General features: G+C 41.2%; 1 protein-coding gene across 4 annotated transcripts in view; it reads left to right on the top strand.

Annotated features, from left to right (window-relative positions):
- The window catches only part of RAD54L2 (RAD54 like 2), a 71874-nt gene that overhangs the window by 8929 nt on the left and 44545 nt on the right, over window positions 1–18400 (top strand). For 3 of the 4 annotated variants that reach the window (XM_076346090.1, XM_076346086.1, XM_076346087.1), the window contains exons 2-3: window positions 6823–6931; window positions 15133–15339. In XM_076346090.1, coding sequence (XP_076202205.1) covers window positions 15189–15339 — 151 coding nt within the window. In that variant the 5' untranslated portion in view covers window positions 6823–6931; window positions 15133–15188. The remainder of the gene's footprint in view (window positions 1–6822; window positions 6932–15132; window positions 15340–18400) is intronic. The other variant, XM_076346088.1, reaches the window with a different exon arrangement.

Genomic DNA, 18400 nt, shown 5'->3' with positions numbered 1-18400 from the left:
TGACTTTCTTATCACTGAAAGAGACTGTCCTGCTGGAAGAAGTCACCTCCTCAAAGCATTTTCCAGCCAAGTGCTACCTTTCCCCCTCTATTGCTTATATTATTATTTCATCACACAGGCAAGGTCTTGTATTCTTTTCTTTGCACTCTTGGACTGTCCTGTGCAGGAAGACTTAGAGATAAAATCCTTTTGTTGAGGGAAGCTGTTTATATTTTAATCTTTGAATTTCCTTGCCTCTTGGAGGGGGTGTGCCTCTCCTTTTGTATCTCTTGCTCTCCTTACTGTTATCTTGTCTGACCCATTTTGCTGACAAAGAGAAGACAGTAAAGAAAGAGAGGCAGAAGTTGTTACAAGTGAACAGTTTCTTTACTTGCAGTCTTACAATGACTCCTTTTTTTAAAAAAAAAAAAAGTGATCTTCTGGCTTCTCTTTACAGTTGCTTCTGCTCTAGGAGTGTTTTAAGTTAGAAAGTCCTTCCCCACGCATGCGTTCTTCTCCTTGCCTGTGGCTGTTGTAGGCAGTTGCATCACTGAAGGGCTGGTGGAGTCTTGCATCTGGCCTGGGGTCTCATGCCTCAAAGCAAGCTTTGTAGAGTTAATGCAACTTGTTGTATAGCCCTGAGATTTTGGTGATTGGCAAGAGCAAGTGTCGTGGTTTAACCCCAGCTGGCAACTAAGCACCACACAACTGCTCGCTCTCCCCCCGGGCCCCCGGTGGGATGGGGGAGAGAATCGGAAGAGTAAAAGTGAGAAAACTCATGAGTTAAGAGGGTTTAATAAGTAAAACAAAAGCTGCGCACACAAGCAAAGCAAAACAAGGAATTCATCCACCACTTCCCATCGGCAGGCAGGTGTTCAGCCATCTCCAGGAAAGCAGGGCTCCATCACGCGTAACGGTTACTTGGGAAGACAAATGCCATCACTCCCAATGTCCCCCCTCCTTCCTCCTTCTTCCCCCAGCTTTATACGCTGAGCATGACGCCATACGGTGTGGGATATCCCTTTGGGCAGTTGGGGTCAGCTGTCCCGGCTGTGTCCTCTCCCAGCTCCTTGTGCCCCCCCAGCCTGCTGGCTGGTGGGGTGGGGTGAGGAGCAGAAAAGGCCTTGACTCTGTGTCAGCACTGCTCAGCAGTAACGAAAACATCCCTGTGTTATCAACACTGTTTCCAGCACAAATCCAAAACGTAGCCCCACACAAGCTACTATGAGGAAAATTAACTCTATTCCAGCCAAAACCAGCACAGCAAGGCAGCAATGATGAGTTATAATCATAGTCTAGACAACATTTTTGAGCTCTGTATGTCATTCTGGAAGGCTGTCAGCCTCCACAGCAGACAAGACTTGGGAGGATACAAAGCTTAAACTCAAGGTTTCTTTTTCTTTTTTTTTTTTCTCTTAAAGGTAATCATTGTGAACTAGAATGGTTCTGAAAGTAATGGTCCTTCTATTTCTAAATCTGTTGCTGGTCTCTTTCAGTTTTTAAATATTTTGGAATATAGTTTTCCTTAAAATATACTGTAATGTACTTTTAATGGAATTTTCTAGTTTTTCAAGTCTTGCTGCTTTAACTACAACTGTTGTTGTTATTGTGGAAAAATTGCACCACAAGAACTGGAGTGGAATGAGAGGTGAAAATGAAGAAGCTGCAATTTAGCTAATATTTTTTCCTGATTTCCTTAAGGAAATTCCTAACTGGTACAAAAAAAACCCCAACTTTGAATACAGGTGCTCTTTCTAGGTTTCCAGAAATAATGAATCTTCCTTTTAAACTTCAACTTGTATTTTTTTCAACTTAATAAAAAACCCCTCACCTTTACCTTCCAGAAAATGGATTTGAAAGTTGAAATTTCTGATGTCTTTTCCTTGAATAAAAATAATATTGCTATCTCGCCTTAATTTTTTACTGTCTTTAGGTTTCAGGTTAGCTAGGTTATATTTGTTATATGCTAGCCAAAAGACACTCAAGCCTACCCTTTAATGGGCTTTTTGAACTCTTACAGATTCTAGTTTTTGTTTTCTTCATGGGTGGCTTTTTGATTTGTGTTTAATGTCTTAGAAAATAAAAAAGCACAATAAAAAAAGATGGGGCAGAGGGGAAGCAAACAATTTTTGCCTGTTCCTCTGTGAAATCCTATCATTTTCATGCTGCTGCTCCCCATAAATATTATCAGCTAACTCCACCTTTCTCATTATTTATGGGAGGGAAGATTAAGGAGGAACAGAGTTAATTGTCCAGGAGTCTGGATGAGATTTTGGGGATGGGGGAAGGATTGTAGAACTTGGGAGATAAAGATTCCATTTTTTTTCTACTTCATTTTGTCCTACTGTGCTGGAACTCCTCCTACATCCTATACCAGACAGGTGTCTTTCTCAGGGCTGCTGAGGGGACCTGTCTCTTCTCTCCTCACCCATATCTTCACGTGTCTGTGACAATATTTAGTATGAGGTTGTAAAATGTGGAAGGGGTTACTTGTGGCCTGGGTCAGAAAATGGAGACCAAGAGTAGCAGTTTCTGGAGTGGCAACTTCATTCCTAGCAGGAGAAGGGGTGAGAGAAGGCTTTTAGGACTTCATGACAAAGATGGTTATGCCCCCTTGAGCAGTTTGGGTGAAGTTCAAGTGTTGAGTGAAACAAGCACAAAGCAAGCAGGGAATGTGCATGAGAGGCTATTTATACCAATACGTATTTATGGCCAGAACTCCACAGTGGCTCTTGGTTGCATAGGATGGGTTGGGGGGCCCTGCTTTTGTGGGAAGGTTAGTCCTCAAGTGGAGAAAGCAGTGCATGCCAGGAGCCATGCTTTTTAAGCAGGCAGCAAGGTATAGTGTAGATTGGGAGCAAAGCAAAGGTTTCAGAGATCAAGAATGAAATACTGATTCCCTGAAGAAGTTCTCAGGAAGACGTCTATGTTCTGGAACAGCTCAGGAATATCTACTTATCCCAGACATAATAAGACAGAACATGAAAACAAAGAAAGGTAGAGGACTGAAGGAATTGATTTTCTATTATTCAGGTACTAAAAATTAGCTGTTGATCTCAGGCAAGGGCATCATGGCCAAAGCAAATTCCTCTTCATGCCGTTAAAGAAATTACCCATTTGTTCTCATGCTGCAGATTGCATTGCTTCCCTTTGTCACAATGTAGAGGTGTTCCTTTCACTAGTCCTACTTGAGTGCATTTAGGAGAGGACCTGCCCTGACCTAGAGAAATTTCTGTCAGTGCTAGTTACCAGTGTCTTTAGGTCAGGGCAGCTTATCTTCCTGCTCCCCAGAACAGAGCCTTATCCTTTCTTTGCCCCTTTAATGCTAGTACCCACGTGTAATTGCAAGGACCTGTTCATAGAGACTATCGTTAAATATGCTAAATGTTAAAGACTTACATGAGGAGGTCTATCGGTATTTTGCTTTGAGCTCTGGGCGGTTTAAAAGTATTTGCTGTGGGGAGAGTGATGTGCGCAGCAAGGGTGTCTAACTGCATGATCTAATTTATGGTGCTTTTGCCCTTTGAGTGGCAATTGCATTGGTTTTTCAATTAAAAAACACAACAAAATGAACTTCAGAAATAGATACCTCTCCACACAAACCACACAGTGATGCCATGACTATTTAAAGAAAGAGACAATTGGGAGGATTAAGTATGCGAATGTTCATGTCTCACCTCCGATACGTGCACTGTCCTTATGATCGGTGTTTGTAACGAAGGTAAGGAAGCTTTGTCACAAGGACCATCTCAATTTCTCAAATCAGAACGCTGTCTGTCCCCTGTACTGGAGCAGCATTCTGGCTGCTAAGACCGTGGCCCTGCGGACAGTGATGCCAGCTCAGTCAGGCCACACACAGGGCTGCTTGTTCCCATCCTCTGACTGTTTTTTCCTTTGTGCCTGCACAGCTGTTCATGCAACTTTGTAGTAAATTACATTTGGGAACTGAATTTTGCTTCCGGGTTGTTTTTCAGCTGAATCAGTTTGCTGTCCAGCCACGCAGATAGTTGCGCTGGCACAATACGGGAGTGGTGTGCTAGTGGGAAAGAGCAGCTGCTGCAGAGAGTGTATCCGAGGCCTGAGAAGCTGCAATCAGCAAGAGGGAAAATGGGTAATTTAATCAAGGCCAAATGTTTATTACCTTTCTGGTGCCTGTGAAATCTGGAAACTGTCTGTCAATGTCAGGGCATGTCACTGTCTCTCTAATTGGTGGGATTAGCATCAGGTTTTGGTTGCCATCTTCTGTTTATCACTCTCTTCTTTATTTAGTCTTTGCATTTATTATTTGCATCACTCGCTGATGAAAATGAAAGAAACAGCATTCGTAGTGTAATGTAACTGTCCAGAGGTTTAGATTACTCTTGCAGCATCGCTACTTAACACTTGTGTGTGTGAAAAGGTGGCTGGCTGTGGCTTCTCCTTTCCAGAAGTAGTGCGAGAGTTGTATATTCCTTCCTTAAAAAAATGCCAGGGTTATGGAGTGCAGCTCAGCAACCAAACGCAAGCTTCCAGGCACAGGAAATAAGAAAAGTCAGATTGTTTTTGCAGGGGATGTTGGGCTGTGGGAGATAGCAGGGACAAAGAATATTTTCTTAAATCAAGAAGTTGTTGTAGGAGCGGTGTCATCGGTTGGGTTTTAAGTTTCTTGTCCATGGGTGTCAACAAACTGAGGGAATGGGACGAAAAAATAAACCCTACAAAATCAGCGCCTTTCCACACTTAGTGTATTAAGTGTATCGCAAGCTTTAAACAGGGTAAAGCAATTGCCTTGAAAACCAGGTGGCAAGATGACTATTGCATAGAATAGAGAAGACTTGGGGTTGAAGAGGTTAGATGCTTTTGAGATGAGCTATTTGGGGAAAAGCTGTTATCCCAGAAGAGATTTTTTTCTGATTTTCCCTCAGTCCTGGGATGTGGTCCTGTTGTCTCTGGAGGAGAATTTCCTGGGGAAGCTGTTTTTTTGCAGGGGGGAAGCTCTTGACTCCAGACAATGCATAGTAAGCTTTACCCTACCCAGCATTTTTAAGTTTCTGTCCACTGTAGCTTCGCATCCTGTTCTCCAAGGAATGTGAGTAGCCAAGGCCTTTATTATGTGATCTGAATTTGTTTATTCTATAATGACAATAGTTCACTACTTGAGAGAAATAAGACCCAGATAATGAGTAGAGAACGCTGAGGAAATGGGTGATCTGCCTAGTCATGCAGGGTCTGTAAGAAAATGTTTTCTTCTGACTCTCCCTTAAAAAAAATTGTTTAGAGGTGCCTTTTTCTTCGTCCTGTACTTACCATAGCACTTGTGGAAAAACAGGAGAGGAGATCTTATATTTCAACTAAATCAATACTTCTGGTCAGTGAAATGCTTATTTTAACAGAATGAGATACAGAGCTGTTAGCTTCTGCTGCTAGTGTGGAACCTTTTTGTGCATATATATATATATACCTTTATTGTGATGAGAAGGTGCATCCTCTAGAAAGTCTTTAACTTTTATCATTTGCCTCCTTCATTCCTAACAGAGAGAGAACTATGAATGAAATTGAGTGAGGTTTTACAGCATTGCCAGTAAATCTACTCTGGAAGTGCCATGGAACTAGTTTTCTCTGTTAAAGAATGCTATTAATTGTACCCAAGAACTCCCATCAAAAGAAGAGTTATAGTTACTGTTCAAATTTCTGAGTTCAGCCCAAATCAATAACGATCAAGCATTCCTACAATTAGACAAATGGGTAGTTTGAGTAAAATGACTTGGCAACCTTGATTCAAGACTAATAATTCAATAATCCAACTAATAATGCAAGAGGAGGGGAGGAAAAATAGCGACAGGACAAGAAATTCCGTTCCTGTTATATTTTGGGAGATAGCAGCAGCTGAGTGGAGGGATGTTGACTTCTTACAACATATGGTCCCCTTCACTTGGGATGGTAACATGTCAACAGGACGCTAGAAGAACTGGCTTGCCTGCAGTTCCTTCTGTACTTGCTTGCTGGGTACAGCAGCCAGTCAAGCAGCATTTGCAAACACTAAATGAGCTTTGACAGAAAAAGTGGTCGCTTGGGGAAAGCAGTTGACTGAAACTTACACTTAACTTTGAGAGAAAGAATACCCAAAAGGTTATGTTTTTTTGAAAATCACAGCTGAATGCTCTTTATCATTCTGCTTCGGAATCTTGGAAACATAACATTTGGATTCTGCATGGGTATGAATATCTATACAGTATTGTCTGTTCAGTAAGAACCAGAACTACAAAAGACATTCCTAGCATTCATGAAAGTTAAGTGAATTTATACATTGGGAGATAGTGACATTTTTACTCTAAAAGAGTTGTCTCTAGTAGCCAGCAGCTACTTCTGTAGATGACTGTCATGGTGCTTATTCACCATACGGTGTTTTTTAATAAGTCGCTAGTATGTCTCTTTTCAACTGCACCTTCCTGTCTTAGCATTGGATATGGTTGTGCCCATTCAGAAGGGTAATTAATGTCCTGTTTAACATACGTTGGGACCAGTCAGTTGGGTATGTTTACCGAAAGGGTATGGTGACCTGCAGGGTATGTTATCTTTATGTTAATATTTGCATATCTCCTTAGCGAAACTTGCGTTGTGCTGCTTTAAAGCTCTTTTGAAAGTAAGCTCAAGTATGTAGAGTCATGTACTCACAATTTGATAAGCTAAAAATGTAATATGTGTATCATGAGACTCATAGCTCAGTTTCTTTTGTGAAATAATACTTTTTATCTCTAATTGGGGTCTTTTGTGTGTGTATATGCAAATGATCCCCTGAACAGTGTGTTGGATTGTTTGTACTGTATGGTGAGAGGCAGTAAGCTGCGTTCTTTTCCCTTGCAGGCCTGTCCAAACCATTGGGAAGTTTTGAGCCAGCGAAACGCAACCAAAGTGGCGATTCCATTACTAAGGACAAAACCACGGGAGGTTATTTCATCCGGTTGCTTTCCATGTGAGCTGCCTATAGTGTCAATCCTAAGTGTTATCAAAACAAATGTATTTCTGCAGGATAGATAAGGATCGGTGTGGCTGTTTTATTTTGACCTGTTTAGTGGGAAAGGCAAAGATCTACAGGTTCTGGTGACTTTGTTCTCAAAACCAGCAGAAAAGTGACCTTTGTAAGTGGCATTCACTGTAAATTTTTCCAGCACTGTGCAAGTAGAATGTTCTGTTGGAGGGAATGACTGAAAGAAACCCATGTTTCTGACAGTTTTTAATCCTTTAATGGATTTTTAATCTACAGTGGAGTCCAATAAAAATTAGTTTAATGTCTGATTGCTTGACAGACTGGAGCAACTTGGGTCTAACATATGCTAATTGTCATCTTCATATCATGCGAGTTCAAAACTGTTTATTTCCATTTCCTCCTACTGCAGGATTTTTTGGTTTTCTTCTTTCTTTTTTTGCTTGTGTTCAAGTTTCTTTGGTAAACTGTAGGTGGCATAAGTAATGCTTTCTCATCGCTAGTGTAATTATCATTGCTGGAGGTGAGGTGGGGAATAAAGAGGAACAAAACCATGCTGAATTCTTCCTTTATCTAAAAACTGCATAAACCAAAACCCCAGGTTTTAAGTCCAGTTCTGAAGAGGAAGAAAGATGAGGCATCAAAAACAAACTCCCAGTTCTCTGCAACTCTTCGTAGTGAAATCATGACCAAAGGAAGAGTTAAGTTATGTTTACTTTGTGATCTGTTGATGGCAGTGTGCAATGTGACTGGCATCTGTCTCATAGGGGGTGGTGGGTTGCCCTGGACCGCTGCTGATGGGAAAGCTGGTTTTCTGAGCAGGGACACAGTCAGAGGCAGTGAATCATTCCCCCATAATGAAATGTGCTTCTCTGGGAGGCTAAGAAAGAAGAGTGTGTGGATGGGGCAATGCTGAGAAAACAGGATAGATCAACTAGGCCTTTCATCATTGGGAAAACATGCAATTTTCCTCATTCTGAAAGATGAAAACATTGTTTATGAGCTATATCAGTCTGTTTCTGTGGGATGCTCTTCAAGGAGGTAAGCCATAATGTTAGCGTATCTCAATGACCAAAGCCATAGCTTGTCTTCATAGAGTGACAGTGACTGATCTTTACCTGAGAGGGGATGAGGTCTTTGCCTTTTCACTCCTCTCTGTTCCACTGCTTCTGTTCACGTAATTTATTCTTGATTTATTACATAACTTCTTCTCTGGCACCTGTGTATAACAAAAGCTTAAACTCCTAGAGGGATCTTTCGGTTATCTGGCTCTTCCTTGCTTGTGGGAATTGGCTCACCTCTTGCCATAGTTTGGGTACTCACAAAGAGAAGGCTTGGCATACCTCTCCCATGAGCTGATTTTTAAAGTCTATCTTTTGGAATTTGAGAATGGTTATCATTAATGCAGGGTAGGCAAATTTGCCCCAAATTAATCTGCTATATAAAATGTATCGAATATAATTTGGAATCCTGACGTGCCATCATTTGAAATTTTTTCTCGGGATTTTACTCCTCTCACAGGTACTAGTTGTTTTTCTATAGCTATAGCACCATGGGCAAAACCTGTAAAAGCACACTTGAAAGTGGCTTTTATGTTGAAATGCTGTTTGCTTTGAAAGCAGAAACAGTGATCAGGGAAGGAAGGTTTCCTTTTCTCAACGTTTTCTTTAGCAGGGAATGCAAGTGTCATTTATACAGCTGTTGCCAGAGCTAAAAACATAAATGGGGATTCTGTGAAGTAAGAGACAAAATTTCCATCCATTTGTGATGGTGTTAATCCAGATGAGTATCAGTAATTACTGGAAGCAAAACCGATCACATGCTTCTTACCTCAGATAGCCTGAAATTTTATGCAGTGCAAAAGAAACCGCTCTTCTAGATAGGGCAGTTCACTGGTGAGGACATTCCGAGTATTTCAAAGGAAAGAGTTGCTTTATAGGAAGCCAATTTCTACTTTAATGTAATGAAATAAAATTGCTTTTAAAAGCAATGCAACATTGTTTAGGCAAATAATTGTATACGTACATATATACAAACACAAAAATAGTTTGCCCGTTTCTGCTGGCTCTGTCCAGAGGTAAAGAGCTTGTTAGTGCCTTACAAAGTCTGTGTGGAAGTGAGCGCTGACATCTTGTGAAGAGTATTCAGGTTTTTTTTTCTTTAAAGGTTACGAAATGTTGACACTGTCGGCAGTAGGGTATACTCACATCCATTCTGAAATGCAGGAGAGAAAGGACCCTGTGGCAGGAGGTTCCCGCAGCAGTTGATGGATGACGCCGGTGTGTGCCGCTGCCACCAGTCCGGGTTGTGTAATGATCTGCAGATGCTGCCATTGACTCGCGCTAGCTCTTTTTGTTCGGGATCGCAGTGGGAGCCAGGCCTTATGTAATGTTCATTGTCACATTCTCTGTTCCAGCACTGTCATGTCAGCAGAGGGGAAGGATTAGCTCCCCCTTTTCTTTCTTTATGGGTTGGTTTTAGGGGTTTTTTTCTTTCTCCCACCCCTTCTTGCAGCAGCTTTTGTTGTTTTTGTTGTCAGGGAACAACCAGTTTCAGGCTGGTTTTAGTATTCTGGTGCCTTTTAGGAAGGAGATTGTTAACCTAGGGAGAATAAAAGAGCAGGTCCTGCAACTCTCCCAAAACTGATATATGGAAGTGTTTTTTAAAGCACTCTTATTTTTTCTCTCGATTCCTGCTCCCCACAAATCACAGTGGGCTCCTTGATACTCGCATCAAATGTGGGCGAAGACTAGATGCGTTGTGCCTGTGTTTGCGTGGGGTGGGGAGAAGCACACTTGCCTTCCTCAGAAGAGTGGTCCAGGGCAAGCAGATGCTCTCCAATTTATGATTTTACAGGCTGCTGCTTTTTCCTTTCTTCAGTTTAATATTCCTGTAGTAAACACATCTCTTAGAGATGGGATCAATGCCACTTAGTTTCATTGCGATTTGAACAAGAGGAAATGAAGGAGGAGAATTGTTTTCTTCCTTCCCAGCTAGCAGTGTGTGGCCACCAGTTATGCCTGAGTCACAGCTGAAAGACTGTATCGCTTGAGTCTTAACAGTCTCAGACTGCAAAGGAAGAAGGGATTTAAATCACGAAATAATCAATTAAGGATGGCTTTAAATGCAATTTGTGGGGGTTATCTCTGGGGGAAAGAAGTTCCTGTTGATTTTTCAGTAAACAGTTAAGTTTGCTTTGTTAAAAACATACAGGGGATCTGCTAGACTAGTATTGGTCAATAACACTGTTGGCTCTTTTTTGAGAAAATATTTATCCTTTTAAATGATTCCCCCTTCCCCCGCCATTTTTTACATGATAATGTCAAATAGAGATGTTCATATGTTAAATAACATACATTAGAGAAGTTCTAATGTTTGTTAGAATCAAACTGTCCAAACGCACTGGTCTCAGGTTTATTTCTTACTAGATATTTAAATTGAACAGAAAAGTATTCATTGTTATTTTGCAATAACATTGCCAGTTATTACTTGCAAACTGTTACAAGATTCTTTTATCTTACAGAGAAGCTTAAGCTCATGACTTCTTTAGTGATCCATCTGTATGCTTTATAATAATTTTCCGTTAGTTACTGAAGGCTACCTATAAGGTACCAAAACTGTGCTAGTGTGTGGTCTAGCAAAAAGATGGTATTTCTCCCGAGGAGCCAGCAGTTACCTTCGTATGCCTCCAGTCTGAAGTGTTTGTGTGTGAGCTGAGTGTGTAAGAGAAATCTTACGGCCCCAAGCAACCAACCATTTTGCTGTGTTGCTGCCAAACAAACAAACAAAAAGATAAAGGAAATGATTATTACCGTAAAACATGACTGTATAGCAGGAACCGAAGAGCGTTATGCAGCACTGACTTTGAAATACTTGGTTTTATTAAACTTTCTGTTCAAATCCTCTTGTGATTTGCCTTGATCCTGTTTCTATGGTCAGGCACCACAATGACCAATGTGAAGTCTTGGTTACAAAACAGGCTTTAAGGGACAAATCTTGATGAGTCCCAGATATTGGGCTTGGCTGGAGGTTGGGGAGGTGATGGAATCCTCTTTACTATTCAGCACCGTAGTAGCATTAGTGTTAAACCTGCCCTTTCTGAAGGGATTTGTACGGGATGTGTGTGTACTCAGGAATGAGCATGTCCTGTGCCTAAATCACTTGTGTCGTAGCAGGCAAAGAGCTTCTGTAAAGTCGTGTTGGCTTCTGTGGCTTCCTGGAGGTACAGGGGAATCCTGCTCCTCCTTGCTCAGGTGGGGAAGGACTCCAGTCTGCCCTGTCCTGCATCCTTCCTTTTTACTTGTTTGTATTTGTAATAGTTAATTAAATAATAGTTTAGTTTTTACAGTGCTGATGAGTCCTCTGCTGAAAGCGGTGATGTTGTACAGAAACGGGCAAAGTCACCAGATCCCATGATGTTTGCTGTTTCACTTAATAGTTTGGCTCATGGCATGTGTGACCCTGTGGTGAAAAACTATCACTTAGAAGGGAAAAAGTTTGCTTTCACATTTCTCTCTAACTTCATACGTAAGAAGAAATGGTGATTTTAAACCTTTGCAGAGTGAAAGAAAAACACGAGGACAACAGAAATGTGTCCAAATTTGCAAGCCCTTGAAGTTTCCTCATCCAGAACTGGGTCTCCTTTCTGTGCAGGCTGAGGAGGAGGCAGTCATCACCACATGGCATTTACTTAGTATCTGAAATGTTCTACCTTAAAAAAAACAAAGCCCAAAAAACTTCTGAACTATTTTTATCTTTGTTGAAAGACAGGACATAATACATGAGAGAGGCTGTCTTGGATGTTAATTTGATGTGCAGTTGATTGCAGGGTTTAAGTTCCTGGGTAGGATAAACATGACAGCTCTTTTCTCCTCCCTGAGTAGGCAAGAGGAATTTTTCAGTGTTTTCCCCTAATACTCCACCCCGTTTTCTCAGCGGCCTCACCATGTATTGAACTGGGCACTGTACTGTATGGACTTAACGGCGTACTGCTTGGGGTGCAGCTTCCCTTTTTGCGGCAGGGCAGGAGGCTCGCAGCTTGATCTAATGTGGGACAGCCGGAAAGTCCAGACAACCGGTAACTTCAATTAGTTGAAGGTAATCTGTTTATCTCTTGCAAAGTGCCCTTCCTACAGCGATTAAATGTTGAGCATGGTGCACCTGTGTGTGCTAAGGCAAGAGATGGGGCAGGTTGGAATAACTCAGCCATAAAACAGTAGCGGCAGCTACAATCTGGCCCTGTTGTGTAATTCCCCTTGGTGGAAGGCTCCGAACTGGGTCAGATCGGTGTGAGAAACGAGGGCAGTCTCGTGGCTGTGTAATGCCTACCTGCCTGTCGTGCCGTGTCCCTGCTGCGTGCTCCCGGTGCCACCAGGCAGGGTGGGAGCCCTCCCGAGACCCGAGGCTTATGCAATGGAGAGCGGCTACGGAGCTGCTAGAGCCGAGGAGGAGGATGGGAGGAAGACAGACAGCTACATGACAATAGGCACAGAGGAGTTAACCATCTTTGTTTCACCCAGCTCCTGCAAGATTTAATTAAGTCTTTTCAAAAGCTTCTGTTTAACTCTGCTGCATAAGGCTGGGGCTGCTGAACGGGTGTCAAGAGTTAGCTTATAAAGAACATGTACTTACTGCTGAACGAAAATAAAGCTTAGATTAGAGCCCTTTTGTACTCCAGTCTGAGAGATAGCTGCTCTCCACTGGGTTTGATTTTATTTATAGAAAGACAAGGATCCATATCCTTTCCTTTAAACAATTTTCAGGAAGTGTTTCATGGTGTTTTTTTTTTTTTTAAGGTTGTGCGACAAACAGTGAAACCTGAGAGATGATGCACAGGAGGATACTGATGGGAGAAACTGTATCGTGTCATTCTTTGACCTGGAGCGTTTAGTGGCCTTACAGCATTTCTGCTTTTCCCGTTTGTAGATGAGAGTTCATTCCTGCCATTTTAGTAGTGTTTGTATTTCTTCTATTGGTGCTTAGTTTGCTGGGGTAGTAAAACATGCATTATGCTTCTGTTGATATGGTTTCCAGCAGATAGTATGCGAAGTGTTTTATAGCACGGACAACATGGGAATAAATAAGTCCCCTTGAAATCGCAGGTGACCAGCAGAGACCTACAAAGGTAACACTACTGACCGTCTCCTTCTGAAATGTAAGGAAACACGTGCAGCTTTACAGTTACAGGCCTGAGTACAACCTGTAAAGAGTAAAACAATGTTTGTTTTCTTTAGGGCTGAATATAAGCTGGAAGGGAACATTGTTGCTATTTAAAAGTAAAAATAAGCTGCTGTTTTGAAATACACATAGGCTTTAGAATGGCATTTGTCAGGAAAACCTTCTGATAACAGATTGCTTTGTGTCTGCAGTCCCTGACCGAAGTCACCAGACATCAGAAAGTAAGCAGTGCCGGACCTTGCAGTGCCCGGGGGTCACCGTGTTGCAGCAGTCTGACAGCAACAGGGCTCGGTACCTGCCTACCAGCAGACCACAGAAGCTGAATAAATCTGCTTGGCTTGTGTAAACTGGCACAGTTCCACTTGCGCTAATTTAGATTTTGGCCTTTTCTACCATCTGCTTGACTAAGCCAACTTATTTTGTGTGACATGTGTAATAGTGTAGGGACTTCAGTTGTCTCTGCCTGGTGGTAAAGTGCTCCTGGGACCTAGTGGTGAAAGGCTTCCTATTCCAATACCAATCTCTCAAAGCCTGTTCTTCCCTTGTGTTTATTTTCTTTCAGACACTCTTCAATGTTATTGAGGAGCTAAGAGAGGCAAAGCAGGAACTGATGACTTCAGCTGGAATAATTCAGCATACTTGACAGTTAGATTTTTCAGCCCTGCTACAGGGGTGTTGAGTTGTGTCTTTAACCTTCAAGTTTCTGAGCTCATCTAGTTACTGCTGAAACACAGCTGAAAATGAAATTTTTCTGTTTCTTGAAGTGTTTGTAGATATGCGTGCTGCCTTATCTGCTTAGGAGTTGTTTGGGGTTTTTTTTAAAGTGACTGATTAGTTCTCAAACATTTCATAGTTTACACTGGAAATGTGGTGTAAGTAGGGGGCAGTGGAAAATGAGTGATGAGGAAATGTTTCCCTCTTTCTTTAAAGCTTTCTGGGGAATGTGTGGGTAGTAACTCTTCTGAGGCTTGATTTTTGAACACATCCTTTGCTTTATGTTCCTTGAGATCAAGATGCCTTCTTTATTTTGCTTTCTTGGTTGTGTTTCTTTTTTTCATCCATCTTACACAGCTCCTTTATGATGATTCTTTGTGTATGGAAGAAGAGTACCCATCACTGTCCGAAGTGACAGTGCATGATCTGAACAGATAAACTTGTGACTTCATGATTGCCCTGGCCCTCTCTTTAAGCTTTATTGTTGTTTCGTACCGTGACTTCTGCTGTGATGCACCGGAGTAGCGTTAACAGAGGAGTTATGCACAGCCAGCTCCGGTCTTGTCCTTTAGAGGAAGGAAATGCAAATTCTCTCTGATCCATCCTTCCTTTGTGTTTACTTTTCTTCTTACCCTGCTTTACAAAGGGACGTACAACTTTTAAAAACTGGATCTTTGTTGTCTTCTGTCCGTACCGTTATTAAGGTAACGCTGTCTGTTCTGTTGGTTGGAATGGAGACTGCAGCCAGTCTGTGATGAGTAGCTGGGTGACCTTCGCAGCAGGTACAGCTAAGTCAGGAGGGTGGTTTCTGTCTGCGACCTGCGGTCTGCATACTGCGATGATGTTTGCAGTGCTTTGGGATCAGGCTAACAGATAGCCATATGGGATTCTGAGTCTGATCCTTTTTTCTATGCTTCATGTTTGGATGGTAGTGTTCTGAAACTGTTCACATAATTTATTTATTTTTGCATCTTTGTATAATCAGACATTGATACTAGGAATCTTTCTGCTGTGTACATGTCAAGGATACCAAGAAAGAGGTGGTTTTTTGAGTGATTAGTTAATATATTGGTTCTGATACTGATTCTACAATGCCGGGCCTGTATCATTATGATACATTGCTTACGGCATCCATTTTCTACGCAGGATTTTGCGCATAGTCTGATATAACTGTTATTTAAAAGACTGATGGCAGGTTTGTGTTTTTATATGCAGTAATCCTGCTATGATTTTGAGCCTTGAGGCTCAAAGATTGGGATTTACTGGGCTCATTATGTACCTCTTTTCTTTTCTCGCAGGGCTGCCTCACGGTAGAACATGAGCAGGTAATGCACAAAGAGCACCACTGGGAATCATGTCAGACGAGTCAATCTCAGGGAGTGATCCGGACCTGGACCCGGACTTGGAGCAGGAGGATATGGAAGAGGAGGAGGAGGAAGATGAGGAGGAGGCGATGGAGGAGGACAATGATGGGGATGACGAGGAGGACTTACTTGATGAGAGTGGTAGGTGAATGGGGTTGTGAATCTCTGCATACATTCGTTATACAAAACTGGCGTTACTAATTTTGGTGAGTGACACCTTAGTAGATAGCATAAGGGTTATGATTTTTCCAGCGCTTGGTGGGGAGAAGTGCTTATGTGGGTGTTCAGTTTAAATAGGGGTTTAATGTAGGTTAAATTTGGACTCCTGGCCAAAAAAAATTTCCATCGTGAAAACAAGCCACAAGCATAAATTGTAAGGAGGATAGAATTTTTAAAATAGCTACAGATCCTGGGGAAGCAATTCTATAAAGAAGTAAATAAATCAATTTACAATTACATGTGTTATTAAAAGGATCTGGTGAAATTAAATATATTTACCTCCCTGGCTTGCCCATAGGTAAACCATTTAATGGCTGCTATGGGCAGTTATTGCTCACTTATAGTAATCATCTTTAACAACTGGAAAATATTCTTTTCTGACAGCATACAGGTTGGGTTTATTTTGGTTTGTTTGCTTTACAATATGAAAGGTGGCAGTGCTGGCGAAGTAAGTTGTCACCTTCTATCCTCACGTAGTTATAACTGCCCCTCTCTCCTCTTCAGTTAGGACCAATATAGCTGTTTGTGGACCTGTGCTGTCCAGGTTACATTTAAGCAAGATTAGGTAACTGTTCTGGTTCATGGTATGATCTTAGGAACATGTTTGTTGGTCCAGCAGAAGGGCTGATGTTCTAGGGCACGTAGACAGGAGTGCATGGCTCAGGTGGGAATTTCCCATGCTGTATTTGCCACCAAACTCCTTGTGTCATAAAACTACAGCCCGAGCCTAAGGGGATGCTGTATTTGCTTCCTTTAAAATTGTGATTTTTAATAGTTTCAAAGGGTGTGCAGATTTTTGAATGCACCTGCTTCAACCTACTGAAAACAGTTTTCCTTTTCTTAGCATAGAATGTGTTAAAGACAGATACTTCTCTCTCCTTCTAGTTACTAAAGTATTTTTGGTTTCAAAGTACAGTGTTGTCCTCAAGTGTTGTTTGGGGGGTTTTTTATATTCTTTCATCCACGTGCTACTTGAAGATGCTGTTTTGATTTAAAATGCTTATAAAATGTTTACACAAATGAATTTTATTCCCCTGGTTTTACTCACGTGATGGCTTTTTCTAATGAGAAAGTAGCAGAAATGGAAGTGTTAGTTCAGGTAAGAAACAAGGGAATTCCCAGGAGATAGAGTTACAGGGCCACAGATTACTTTGTCTCAAAGAGACTAGCGGTGACCTTGTCACTTTGTTCACGGGCACCTGCACCCAGCGGAGCAATAGGAAGCGTGGCGTTGTAGACAAACTTGTATTAACAGAGAGGAGTGGCTGTATGTCATGTCCCAGTGGGTCATTCCCCATGGTTATTTTATCATAGACCTATGTATTTTATCATCTACATCTATATTATTGTGGCTGAATACTCATAATCGTTTTTCAGGATTATTCTTTCCAAAGCAAACAAAATTTATGTAGGTATATCAGAACATCGCTAACCATTAATGACAGCTGTTTATTTTCATCTTAAAACACTAGAAACATGTTTATGCTTTACATTTCTTTAGTGACTAATTAAAAATAATTTTTTACAAATGTAGGAAGTAATGAGGAAGAGTAAAAAGATAATTTACATATAACTAACATAAAATGTTTTTATAGTTGTTCATTACGTACAGGAAAAACTCTCTCTTACAGAGTCTGAGCAAAGCTAGGTGCCTCTGAGGTTTCAGATTGTTTCAGCTTTAGTTCTGTCTGCCAGAGATTCAGGATGCTTTCTGTGCGCTTAACTGTATAATTATTGTTTTCTGTGGAGGTGTCCACTCTGCTTTTCCTGATCATCTCTTCACAGCTACATACTGCCTCAGAAATGTCATTTGACATCTCTATTACCTGAAATCTAATATAAAACCAGTCTCCTGCTATTTGGCCTATGAAATATAGATAACTTCAGAATTAAGAGGAACATTTTATTTTGCCCATCTGATGTTTACAGTCCCATCTCTTTGTAGTGACCCTCATTCATAAAAATCCTCTTAGGAACAGACAGTTACTTTTATTCACAAGAGGGAAGGAAGTGCTCTACTGTTTATACTGTGAAGCTTTTTAAAAGCTTAATTTTAATAATTTCTGTTAAAAGTTTGTTCTCCCTGTTCCCAGCTGTGTTGTTCTCCTCCCCTCCTGGTATTGTGGTTGTTCTGTAGATGTTCCCTTGGGGATCCTGGGGGGATCCTTCCCTTGTGGATGGGCTCTTGCATATTTCTAGCACTACAAGATTTAGAAGATTATTAATCTTTCACAGTTATTTCCTTGGAAGGGCGACAGGCTGCATATATGCTTTCTCCAAACTGAAGCTGATCACTTGTTTTAAATAATAGTGATTATAGCAATTATAAAACTAACATTTTTACTGCTTGCTTGCAAAGTAGTGGCTTTGTTTTGGGAACGTAGGTTTTCCATGTTTTGATGGTGACTCAGATTACTTAGGAACCTTCCAGGGTTAATGTAGTATTGTCCGCACCTGTTGATGGTGGACAGTCTGGTCTCAGACTTAGCAGTGACTTGTGTTTTGCACGTTTAACCTGTTTTCGTCTTTTTGATACATGTTGTGTGTGGAATTAATACTTGTGGTGGTTTCAGTTTCAGAATTTTCTTTGTGTTCTTTCACATTCTCGTAATTAAGAGTGCTGTCTTCAGTTTTGGTGCAGTTTTTCTCATTTCTGCTCTGAGAACCTGAAGTTTTGTTTGCATTTAGTATAGACTGTCCCATAGATGGTCTAGAGTTTACTTTAGTTTGGACTTTTATGGTACAAACTTTCAGTCGTGATGAAAGCAGTTCTTAAACCTTCTCCCCCTGTCCTCAAGGAAGTAAAAGAGCACAGAAGGCTACTTTTCTGAATATTTAATATAACCACATAGCTTACGTCCTTTGCACATTTCTTCAGTGGTGGTCAGTTAATGAACTTTAGCATCATGTGTAGGACCTCTTGTAGCTTTAGTCTTTCTAGAACACTTCTTCCAGAACATACCTACGCTGACACTTACAACCC

This window comes from Aptenodytes patagonicus, chromosome 8 (genome assembly GCF_965638725.1).
Source record: "Aptenodytes patagonicus chromosome 8, bAptPat1.pri.cur, whole genome shotgun sequence".
NCBI classification, from domain to species: Eukaryota; Metazoa; Chordata; class Aves; order Sphenisciformes; family Spheniscidae; genus Aptenodytes; species Aptenodytes patagonicus.
This window is presented reverse-complemented; position numbering and strand designations above follow the sequence as displayed.